This window comes from Habropoda laboriosa, unplaced genomic scaffold (genome assembly GCF_001263275.1).
Source record: "Habropoda laboriosa isolate 0110345459 unplaced genomic scaffold, ASM126327v1 scaffold40, whole genome shotgun sequence".
NCBI lineage: Eukaryota > Metazoa > Arthropoda > Insecta > Hymenoptera > Apidae > Habropoda > Habropoda laboriosa.
Genome location: NW_017100231.1, coordinates 1,183,867 through 1,196,835, shown reverse-complemented (window position 1 = coordinate 1,196,835; position 12,969 = coordinate 1,183,867). Strand labels below are relative to the sequence as shown.

The window sequence follows — 12,969 nt, the reverse complement described above, 5'->3', positions numbered from 1 at the left end:
GAGAGAAGTAATTCTTTAGAAAACTGCCTTTTCACCCTTTCATTGTTATTGGCGCCTATAGGCGTTTCGAAAATTTCCTCGCATTGGCCTGTCGGTGCATTTTCACCCTAATTTGATACTTAATTTTATCCTTTACGCACTTCCACCTTAATTTAACGCGCAATTTTGTTTTTTTACGCACCTCCACCTTAATTTATAAACCGAATTTTAAAACAATGCGGCCAAAACAACGAATTTTGCAACGTTGGTTAAAAATTTACCGTCTGCCACACACGTTGCACAGCGAAAGGGTTAAATATACCGCGATGAAAGAACTAATTCTGAGTTGACGTCGAACGATTCCGTTCTGAACGATGTTTAACCTCCTTATCTCTCTGAAACAATCTGTTTCGCACTCGAATTGCCTGCATTATACCTTTCCATCTGACCGATTTTACGACCTCGTTAAATCGCTTCCGCCGACTATACATTTATTCAAAAACTGTCCCAGCCATTCAAATTCCCCTCGTTATACATCTAAAACGAGGTCGTCTGACGCGCAACGGTCATCGGAAAACTCCCAGACAGTTCCACAGCGGAATATCAAATTATCAAAAGATCGTTCGATCAAACCGTGTCGCCTTATGCACAATCCGCCATACGCATATCTCGCTTATCTTCGAACCTACACACAGACAATCCTACATAATTTACCATAATACCAATCCTATTTCCTCTCCGTCTGATTCAGATACGACATCATCGACGGGAACAAGGGGCACACGTTCGACATAGACTCGGAGACGGGCGTGATCACGGTTTATAACCCGGAACGTATGAAGAAAAGCTACCTGCTGAGGGTCCGTGTCTCCGATGGAAAGTACTCGAGCGTCTGCCAGGTGAACGTGATCGTGGAGAAGTCGGAGAATTCCGGGCTGATGTTCCAGAAGGACGTCTACGAGGGTACGATCCCGGAGAATTCGACGAGGATCACTACCGTAGCGGTGGTGAACGTTTTGGGGAGCGCTTTGAACGAGCACATAGTCTTCAGCATTCTGAACCCCACCGACATGTTTGTAATTGGATCGACGTCCGGCGCGATCCGTACCACGGGGATTAGATTCGACCGGGAGGTTTGCGACCATTACGAGCTGATAGTCGAAGCGAAGAGCCAGATGCCGGACAGAGAGAAGCCTAGGGTGGCGCACGTGATCGTGAACGTCACTATATTGGACATCAACGACAACTGCCCGATGTTTGTCAACCTGCCCTATTACGCCGTCGTGTCGGTGGACGCGCAGAAGGGTGACGTTATCACGAAGGCAAGTGGATCGAAGTAATTTTCTACCGGCGGGTTTAAAGGAGCACGGATGACACACTCTCTCTCTCTCTCTCTCTGTCCTGGAATAGCGTGGAAGCCAGCTCTCTCTCAGATCCTATCATGTCATCGAGCCGTTCTACTTCTTGGTCTATTTTCTCGCATAGAATTAACCGCGGTAGCTTTAACATCTACATTTTCTGTTTTACCAAGGGAGGAAGTTGGATATTTGAATTTGAAATTTCGCGCGAGGGGAAAGTTCGAGTTGGGAGTGCACGGATTACTTGACACGGTGTTTCAGAGATTTTTACTTAATTGCTCTGGAGAATGTTTTCAAAATTTTGTGTACGTCTCTCTGTCAGCACTGTCGAGTGATGAATTTCACTCTCGAGAGCAACTCGCGATAGTTTCACTCTCACAGACACTACCCTTAGAAATACAGTTGCATATACTAAATCGTAGATTTTCTTCAGAACCTACTCTCTTACAGAAGATAAGCATTCCACGGAATTAAAAGTCTTTCAATTTACCTGCCAGGTGCATGCAGTAGACCTGGACAGCGGCGACAACGGAGAGGTCAGGTACGAGCTGAAGAAGGGTCACGGAGAATTGTTCAAAGTGTGTCGAAAAACGGGCGAGATATCTCTGAAGCAAAACTTAGAGGGTCACAATCGTGAATACCAATTGACCATAGCTGCCTACGACGGAGGTAAACGTCCTAACAGCAAGAATCTTCAAGTTAGCCATCCTTTAAGCAACTTTCGACAAGGTTTAAACGTTATTCCAGGTATAACTCCGTGCTCGGTGGAGGTGCCGGTGAACGTGAAGGTGATAGATCGTTCTATGCCAGTGTTTGACAAGCAATTTTACACGGACAGCGTTCTGGAAAGTATCGAGATACATTCACCCCTGGCTTTGTCCATACAAGCTGAGTCACCGTTGAACCGCAAGCTCATCTACAGCATAACAAAGGGCAACGATTTCGAGGAATTCGCCCTGGATTTCAACACAGGTGAGCGAACGCTTGTCGTTCTCGCGGTAGGACGGTTCTCTTTTTTTTTCTTTTTTTTTTTCATAAACCGTTGATGAACGATGAAACGTAGATTGAATTAAACCGCGCGGCATCCCGGCACGGAACGATGAAGTTGTCACGTGAACCGAACAATGTTGCTTTCAACGACACGCACGATGAAAGATTCAAAAAGCCTGCCACGTTCTCGCATCGTTCAATTCTCCGTGTTACGAGTTTTTTTTTTTTTTTTTTCATTTTCGTTTCGTCGAGGAAAGGGAATTTCGCGTGTGTGTCATCGTTCCATGCGAGAGATAACACGATAAAATACAGGTAGCGCGTGTGAAATTTCCCTTTCTTTATTCCGTGTTTTTTTTCTGTTTTTCTTTCTCTCTCTCGATTTTTTTTTTTCTCGCGACGAAAAACTCTTCTTGTAGCGTGACCGACGACGGGCGCGGAACGTGTTACATTCGAAATTGCGTAACGCGCGATCGGAGAACGCGTTGCGTCCTAAATCCAGTCCCGAATGAAACGTCTCCTGAGGATTCTCACTTCCACTCGGCTGTGGGACTCATAATAACTTTCCACCCTTTCCGTTGCTGGAAAATGTCCGGTCTCTCACGACTCACCGACAGTCGAACGTGATCTTTTTACACTCCGTTGAAAAACTTTCTTTGTTTTTCTATTCTCTGTTTTTATCGCGTAAGTGTGTAATCGCGTCCTGCGAAGGAATTTCTGCGCTTACAAGATAGCAACAGCAATGAAAGGGTTGAAACATGAACGGTTACCGAAAGATAACCACGTATATACAGAGTGCGGCCGAAATTGTTGTACAAACAAGTAGTATATGATTCCTCGTACAAAAATAGATAAGAAATGTCGAATAAAATTTTCTCACCCGAGGCTTAGTTCTCGAGAAAATCGGGTTTGAAGTTTCGTGCGTTCACGCTTACACGGCAGAGCAACCATTGGTCGAACGACACGCGTTGCCTCTCGTATCTTCAAACTCGATTCTCTCCAAAACTAAACTTCGTATGAAAAAACTTTATTCTACATTTATTATTCATTTTTGCACGAAGAACCACCGGCTACCAGTTTCTACGACATACTCTCGGCCGCAGCCTGTATACTTACACATATAAGCGCAAACAGTCGAGCTTTCTACTTTAACGAATGACATATTGGTACCGCTGTACATGGTATTCGGTGACTAAATTCTAATCAAGTCACGGTGTAGTGGTGTGACAGTAGTAAAATGGGGATGTTGGAATGTGATTCGCACGTAACACGAGAGTTGCGGTTATACTTATACCGAATATTCGTATATCGATTAAAAAAGAAGTTCATATTTGATGTAACCATATACATACGTCTCTTCGAACGTTCGTAACTATCACCGTGTTCTGATGTACGGATTTTTTTTATTAATTAGTAGTGTTTTAATTTTTTGTTTTAATCAATATACTCCCATCTTTTACCCGTCTCTCCTATAATTTATTCTTTACGAATGCTTATCTGATTAAACTAGAAATTAAAGTGTTGTTGTATCTCCCTGTTTCGCAGCCCCCGACAGTAACAATGGTCCTTGTGAGTATAAAAAATACTAGTTCTATCGGTCTGCTGTGTTGCACTGTACCAACGCTACTGCACTGCTCTCTTTCTCTCTCTTTCTCACTATCTCTCTCTCTCTCTCTGTTTAATACTGGTTTCATGCACGACTCGAAAGTTGTAACAATGAATTTCCTTCGGCCGCTGTGCTCTTTCACGACGATCTTCGCGCGACGTATCTCAAGCCTTGTGGCTAATCGTTCGATTAAAACGAATCACGAGCAAGTTAGAAAAATTTCAATTTCACGTGAAATTCAATTATAAATATTGATCGATATTTCAGAAAAATCTAAATTGTCCAATTTTCGAAGTATAACAACTTTCTACGGCGTTTCACTTACACTCGGATCATTAAGTGCACACGAGACTTCTCTATTTAGCATGATCACACATATTGTTATTACACCGTCCACAATTACCGAGAGAGCTGGAAAAAGAGGAGAAGTTCCTCGAGTCAGTTAACGCTTGAGCACACCAGAAGGTTGGTTATCCGGCGTGTCCAGAACTGGAAACGCCGGAAACTCCGCGTCCCAAGTCAAACATCGTCGTGAGCCCGTATCATCAAGGCGGCCGAGGCTTCCGCTTGCCGCACAAGCTTCTGTGATTGCACGCCTGGCGCACGATATCCGGCGTTCTTCGCAACTTCTAACCGCTTGCGAACGATCCTAACAATTGCACGATTTCTGTAAAAAAACAAACAAAAAAAGGGGAGAAAGAAGCGCAGGAACATGATTCTGCAAACACTTAACGGCATGCTGATCCTTTTCTCCTCTCGAGTAGAGAACGCTTTTTCTTTGCTCTCTCTCTCTCTCTCACTTTTACTCATCGTTTCCCATCCGAGCACCGGTTCCCATTATCTCATAGAAACGTTACGTAGCCGCGTGATAACGCGCATGGAGCAAAGCACCAGTGTTGTTTTGAAAAAAAAAAAAAAAAACGCGGTAGATCGTTACATCTGGTACGTGACACAACTCGAGACAACGTCTCTAATCATTGTTTCCTCTCGAGGCTTATCCTCGGAGTATCATTTTTTTTTTCTTCCTTACATATACACACACACCATGTACACTCTCTCTTTCCTATTTTCTCTCTTCATTTTGTTTCTCACCTACCGAGATTCTTGCAGCTTTTTTTTTTTACTCTGTTTCTTCAGCATGGCGTGCCTGCACCTTACGTCGCGTGCGAATCGGCAAAAGATACCGTGCTTCTGAACCTCGAACGAGGTACAGTGCGTGGAAACGGGCGCGGCTCGTTTGTAACAGGTTCACCACCCCGATACACGGTAGCGGTGTTCGGGCTTTGTTCACTTCTTCAGGTTCGATCAGGGTGGCCTGTTTAGTTTTTTTTTATTTTCTCTCGCCGGAAAAGTTGCCTTTCCTCGTATTGCAAAATATTTGTAAATACTTCCGAGCATTTGCACACGCAGGGGAACGCAATTGTTGAGATTTTGATGAAAAGTAGATTAAAAGTTGTTTGTTAATTATTTATTTATCTCTTTGTATAATATATGGAAGAATTGTGTTTACTTCTGGACATTCTTTTTTTCTTTTTTTTGGTGAAGTTTTTTGAAGGAATTGTTAGTAGTATTTTAACGGAGGATCTATTACGAATTTTCTTTCACCGAGTTGTTTACACGAATTACAACAGATGATAGTAATTGGTATCGACCTGTTAAAGTGCGCGGCGCGGCGTCATGCCCGAAGGTGCAGACATTCTTGGTAGCATCCGCAAAATTCATTCACGGTATCCGAGCGTCTTGTACAAACGTGTTTACCACGTGACTTGCATTCACCATTGTCTCTTCTTGGTGTCCGCGAAACCGAGAGACTCCTTGTATTATCCAATCATGTTACCGTCGTCGCTGACGAACAACGAGAAATGGACAATTTCTAAATTGCTCGTCGAAAGGAAAATTGAAAAAAAGATATACCGAAATCTTGCGAAAATTGGAAAAAATACACTGAAATCTCGCGACAATTGGAAAAAATACACTGAAATCTGGTGAAAATTGAAAAAAATACACTAACATCTCGCGAAATTTGGGGAAAGATACACCGAAATCTCGCGAAAATTGGAAAAAAATACACCGAAATCTCACGAAAATGGGAAAAAGTACACTGAAATTTCGCGACAATTGGAAAAAAATACACTGAAATCTCGTGAAAATTGGAAAGATACACTGAAATCTCGCGAAAATTGGAAAAAAATACACTGAAATCTGGTGAAAATTAAAAAAAAATACACTGAAATCTCGCGGCAGTTGGAAAAAAATACACTGAAATCTCGCGACAATTGGAAAAAAATACATCGAAATCTCGCGAAATTTGGGGAAAAAATACACCGAAATCTCGCGAAATTTGGGAAAAAATACACTGAAATCTCGCGAAAATTGGAAAAAAATACACTGAAATCTCGCGACAATTGGAAAAAAATACACCGAAATCTCGCGAAATTTGGGGAAAAAATACACTGAAATCTCGCGAAAATTTGAAAAAAATACACTCAAATATTGCGACAGTTGGAAAAAATACACTGAAATCTCGCGAAAATTGGAAAAAAATACACTCAAATATTGCGACAGTTGGAAAAAAATACACCGAAATCTCGCGAAAATTGGAAAAAGTACACTGAAATTTCGCGACAATTGGAAAAAAATACACTGAAATCTCGCGACAATTGGAAAAAAAGTACCCTGAAATCTCGCGTGATTTCATTCTGTACTATCCGCGAATACAAAGGAAAAGTATCTCGGCTTTGTGGACGCTACGCTGCATAGACTGCTTTTGGGTCTACAATCTTCTCTTCGATAAATCAGGTGTAATCTACGTGGTGGACGAGCTGGATTACGAGCAGCAGAAGCAGTACGAGCTGACCGTCCGCGCGACGGACAGCGTATCTGGCGTTTACGCGGAGGTGCTCGTTAGCATCCTGGTGCTGGACGTGAACGACTGCCCGCCGGAATTCAGTCAGGACTCGTACAACATCTCGGTCTCCGAGGCGGCGCCTTTCGGCACTGCCGTGTTAAAAGTTAGCTCCAGGGATAACGACACTGGTAAGTGGTTATTTACTTATTTATTTATTCAGTAATGCGAGATCGGAGCCTGTGCGCAGAATTTTTAATAGAAAAAAGAACGTGACCGAGGAGAAAATAGAGGAAGCGTTATTGGCTTAAATTTTTCCTCGGCTTCCTAGAGTAATTAACGGGTGGTTAGCCTTCTGTTACATACATAGAAGAAAAGAGTAGTTGCTATGTGCAAGTGAAAAATGAAAAAGAAACCGAGTGTTAGTGAAATTTAAATTTTGAGAAAAGGGAAACGTAAGCGCTTTCTCGTTCAACCTTCTCCTATTTTTCACTTTTTTTTTTTTTTGGTAAGACCATGATGTGGTCGTTATAAAATTTCCTTGGATTTTTAATATAATATTTTATGTAATAACTAATTAAGAATTAAATACCTGCATTTTTTTTAAGAATTCATTTTTGGTTTATGTAGGAACACTGTAAATTTTATTAAATAATTATTTTGTTATTGTGCACCAATCATACTGCTGTGCATTTTGCGAATGTATAGTGTGATATGTTGCTGTAGTATAGCGATGAACAAACTGTGGAAAATGTATGATATCTGATATCTTAACTCTAGTGCTGTCTTTGGGTCTTTTTTGACCCATCACCTTCTCATTTTCAAATAACGTTTACTCTGTTGCTATTATTAATGAAATTTTAGACGAGATCGAAGTACTCTTATTTGACCATAGTACTAAAATATCGACAGTATAGATTACAAAATAAAGTGTCTCTAAAAACCTTGTTGCAATTCATTTTTCACCAATGACACTTATTAGCATTATCTAACTAACTACTTTAATCTATTTAAAATTTTACAATATTCACAGTCTCACGTGATTAAACTTTTGGACAGTAGTGTATATTCCAGAGTACATATTCGATGATCGGATTGGCCTCGCGAAGCTCGAAGGCCTGCTTAAATTTGCAATTAATGTCAAGGAAGCGGAGAGTCTCTCTCTCTCTCTGTCTGTGCACGTCTCATAAATAACGCGAGGCAGTCGTGTTGGAGCAAGATTAATGTTATTGTAATTATTGTGAAGGATGCTCTTAGCTGGTACCGAGGCTGGATTATCGCGATGAAATATACCCCGACCCAGTGTACAATTGTACGAGAATGGGTCGAGAAAAAGACGAGGAGAGGATAAATGGAAACTGATGTTCCTCGTTGAGAGATTTTGTCCGAGAGGCTTGCTTGGATATTTGATGATAGGTGCAAGTGTGCCGGAAGTTCGAACGAAGTTTCGAATGGTCGAACAGAGCAAGTGTCTGGATCAAGAGTTATTACCGAACTATCGACTGTTCCACTTTTATGTCTTCTCATTACAAACTTTCCGATCTGATAATTCCTCTTTCTCGTATAAAAAAAAATACTCCAACGACTAAAAGAATTCACGAATAATGTTACTTAATTTCACACGAATACACATTTCCTAGATCCTTCTCTTCTCGACTCTACTTGTACAGTTACAAACAACCAACGTCGATTAATTACTAGCAAGCCTAAAAGTCTTGGAAAAAACTGAATCCTCTTCTCTCTGTCTAGACATAAACCAGCAGGTACGCTACGCGATCCAGAACGACACGGAGAACAGCGCGGAGCTGTTTCACATCGATCCCGAAGAGGGCGTGATCTTCCTGAAAAGATCGCTGGACCACGAGTCTCACGAATCTCACCACTTCACCGTGATCGCCATCGATCGAGGAGTGCCGAGTCTCACGAGCACAGCTCACGTCTGGGTAACGGTGATCGACATGAACGATAATCCGCCTAAATTCGAACAGCCTTCGTACACTTGCTCGTTATCCGAGCACGCAGAACGTGGTCAATTTGTGACGGTGGTATCGGCCAGTGATCCGGACTACGTGGACGAAAAATTGACGTACACTATCGTCGGAGGAAACGAGCAACAGACGTACAACATCGACCAATCCACCGGTGTCATCTCTCTGATCAACATGCAGAACTTCGGCGAGAAGAAGCTCAGTATGCTGAACGTGTCCGTCACGGATAACGTGTACACGAGCTTCGCCAGAGTGAAAATAGAGATACTGCCGGCGAACAGGCATAATCCGAAATTTCCGAATCCTGTGGTAGAGGTGACGGTGTTCGAGAATCAATTGCCTGGCAGATTGGTCACCAGTGTGATAGCTACAGACGAAGATTTCGGCGAATACGGCACGGTGATGTACAGTATAGCTTCCGATCTGATGAAAGAGATGTTCGATATTAATAAAATGACCGGAGAGATTGTAACGAGGAAGAAGTTGAACAGAGAAGAGCAGAAGCTCTACGAGATACCTGTGATGGCTACGGACGGTGGTGGAAGATCAGGTTTCGTGATGGTTAAAGTTAAAGTTGGCGACGAGAACGACAATTCGCCGGTGTTCCTTCTGAGAGAGTATAAAGCTAGTATTCACGGGAATCTGAGCGTGAACACGCCGTTTCTGAAGGTGAAGGCGCAGGATGCTGATGAGGATGACGCTGCGAGAATCGTTTATTCGATTTACGAACCTCAGACTTCGGAGGCTAAGTCGTTGTTTGGGATCAATCCGGATACCGGGGCGCTGTTCTTGCAAAAGAGTGCTCTACGATGGGGTGAGTCTTGAATTTTCAAGTATTTCTTTGTTAGAAATTAGAGCGAAGATTAGTTCAATTTTTCTCAAATTTTTTAGCTAGAAATTGGCGTGAAAATTAATTAAATTTCTCTCAAATTCTTCAGTTAGAAATTTTTCTCAAACTTTAACAAAACGATTACGATACTTCTGTGTTCGATACTCCAGAAAATCAACTGTTCGAGATGTTCATTCGCGCGGAAGACAAAGGAGGATCCACGACTCACCACGCCGACGTTCCACTTAATATCTACATAATGGGTCCGCAAGACATTCCACCTCTATTCGAACGAAAAGAGGACAAATTCTTCATAACCGAAGCCTCACCTGTCGGCACACCTATCACACGTCTAAGAACAGTGACCAACAACACGGTCACTTACAGAATAGTGTCCGGAGACGAGGATTCTCCTCTTTTCATGGTCGACGCTAATGGACAAGTTACTTTAGTCAAACCTTTGGATCGAGAATCGAAGAACAACCATCTGATCGGAGTTCTCGCCGAGACAGACTCGAGCCCTCCGTTAACAGCTCTGGCTGAGATATCGTTGCAAGTGCAGGATGAGAATGATCATGCTCCGAAATTCGAGAGTAATCCTTACGGTATCAATTTGGCGGAGAATATAGAAGAAGGGACGTTGATTTTGAAAATCATCGCGCACGATGAAGATTTAGGTAGCAATGGAGAGGTTCGATACTCCTTTGGCTCGGATATTGGAGAACTCGCGAATGTCTTCACAGTGGATGCTTATACCGGTTGGATATCGACGTTGGTTCAGCTCGATAAGGAGAAACAACCTGAATATAAGTTTCAGGTAAGTCTAATTAATTTATAACGATATTCCGTTTTTATTACGATACACCACCATTTAATCCGAAATTTCACTGTCTCCAGGTGGTCGCGACAGACAACGGGAACCCGAGACACTTCGCGAGAACTTCCGTGCACGTCAAGCTAAAGGATTACAACGACAACGCTCCGGCGTTCGTGGATGATCGTTACGAGGCAACAGTGAACGAGGACGCTTTACCAGGCACTGTGGTGGTCAAGTTGATCACCGTCGACAAGGATTCGGACGTGAACACACCGATAGAATTCTACATAACATCCGGTGACTCGAGATCCCAGTTCCAGATTAGATCAACCGGCGAGGTGTACGTAGCCAAAGCTCTGGATCGCGAAACTATCGATCGTTACGAACTCGAAATAGTCGGCACAGATGGGAAATTTGTCTTCAAGACACGCGTAACGGTGCAAGTGCTCGACGTAAACGACAATCCGCCGTATTGCTTGAGGTATCGTTATCGGGAGATCCTCTCCGAGGGATCCCATCCTGGAACGTACGTGCTAACAGTGTTGGCCACCGATTACGACGACGAACCTAACGCGAAGCTGCGTTTCTATTTGACCGGCGACAACAACGACAAATTTTCGTTGGACAAAGAGACAGGTGTGTTGAAGACGGTCGGTCAGCTGGATCGAGAGACACAGGCCAAGTATTCGTTGACCGCTCATGTTCAGGACCGTGATAAACCGTCGTGGGAATGCTCGTCTCAGTTAGAAATACTGGTCTCCGATCTGAACGATAACGCACCGAAATTCAGCATGCAAACGTACAGCGCCACGTTGCCGGAAGACGTCGAGGTGGGGACTTTGGTGACCAAGGTGCACGCCACGGACGATGACATCGGCATTAATCGCAAGATCAGATACGAGTTCGTCGATTCCGCCGACGGCCACTTCCTCGTTGCGGCGGACAGCGGCATCGTTACGCTTGGAAAGCCCCTAGACAGGGAAACGAAGGCGATGTACAACGTGACTATTCAAGCTTTGGACCAGGGAACGCCTCAGCTGATGAGCATGACCGCGCTGATCGTGAACGTTCAGGACATCAATGATAATCCACCGGAGTTCGCGTCCAAGACGTACTACTCGAAGGTACCCGAGATATACGCGGTTGGAACGGAAGTGGCTAGGGTACTGGCTACGTCTAAGGACACCGGAGTCAACGCTGACGTGTATTATTCGATCGTCGGTGGAAACGAGCATAAGAAGTTCCAGATTGACGCTCGTACCGGGGTAATCACGATTGCGGAACAGTTGGACTTCGAACGTGCCAGGGATTACTTCTTGACCATACAAGCTGTCGACGGTGGCATACCGCCTTTGAGTAATCACGCAACGGTGAACATCACCGTGGTCGATAGCAATGATAACGCGCCGATATTCAGCGAGGTTTCGTACAGGACTGCTATAAGAGAGGACGCGAAGATTGGAGAGAAAGTTACACAGGTAAGTGAACGTTTGTTGCACAATTATACATATTTTGAAGCGATATAGTAAAGTAAAATCGGTAAATTTTTATTTACGACCTCGGTATATCGCTTCCACCAAGTATACTTTCCTAGCTATGCGCTTAATCTCAAAATTAAAGGGTAAAGGATTTTTAAAGTGGCTGAAAAGTTGAAATCTCTTCTTAACTTTGAAATTGCAAAGTTAATCCGTAAGGAGAATGTACTAAAATTAATTCCACGTTGCAATTAACGTTTCAGGTGTACGCGAACGACCTGGACAGCGAGGAGAACGGGAACGTGTCGTACTATATCGAGCGTGGGGACAGGCAGAAGCAGTTCTCGATCGATCAGAAAACAGGACAAATTACCGTCGCCGCGCCGTTGGATCGCGAAGAAGTCAGTATAAATCACACGCACCGCCTCATTACAACCTGTAAATGCACTTGTATGCAATTTGCAATGCAATCTGCAACGCGATATTTCATGTTCCAGATCGGCAATTACGTTCTGGAGGTTCACGCCCGCGACAGCGGCATACCGATGCTCTCGAGCTTCGTGATGGTAAACATCGAGGTTCTAGATGCAAATGACAATCCGCCTCTGTTCTCTCTCTCGAATTATACCGCAGTGGTGCAAGAAGACAAGCCCCTAGGCCACACAGTGTTACAATTCGTAGTCACTGACGCGGACATTGAGCCAAACGCTGTGCCATACACCTTCGACTTCCGGTCTGGGAACGAGGGCGACGCGTTCAGGCTGGAGCAAGATGGAACTCTGCGAACCGCCACGAAATTCAACAACAGGGTGAAAGACAAATACGTGCTACATATACGCGTATTTGACAACGGAAGCCCTCCCTTGTACTCCGACGCGTGGGTTATAATTAAAGTGATCGAAGAATCTCAGTATCCGCCGGTTATCACGCCGTTGGAAGTTGTCGTTAATTCGTACATGGACGAGTACCCCGGTGGAGTTATCGGAAAAGTACACGCAACGGATCAGGACCAATACGACACGCTTTTGTACAGTTTGGTTCCGTCGTCGCCAATTCCAAACGATCTTTTCCAAATTGACAAAATT

The 12,969-nt window shown here is 43.6% G+C and overlaps 1 protein-coding gene across 1 annotated transcript in view; it reads left to right on the top strand.

The window, feature by feature from the left end:
- Window positions 1-12,969, top strand: part of LOC108571532 (fat-like cadherin-related tumor suppressor homolog) — a gene marked incomplete at its 5' end in the record, with an annotated part of 96,836 nt that overhangs the window by 78,767 nt on the left and 5,100 nt on the right. Inside the window, 10 exon segments of the mRNA XM_017933592.1 lie at window positions 731-1,301; window positions 1,835-2,006; window positions 2,085-2,309; window positions 3,870-3,893; window positions 6,730-6,966; window positions 8,525-9,577; window positions 9,763-10,409; window positions 10,490-11,887; window positions 12,148-12,285; window positions 12,382-12,968. Coding sequence (XP_017789081.1) covers window positions 731-1,301; window positions 1,835-2,006; window positions 2,085-2,309; window positions 3,870-3,893; window positions 6,730-6,966; window positions 8,525-9,577; window positions 9,763-10,409; window positions 10,490-11,887; window positions 12,148-12,285; window positions 12,382-12,968 — 5,052 coding nt within the window.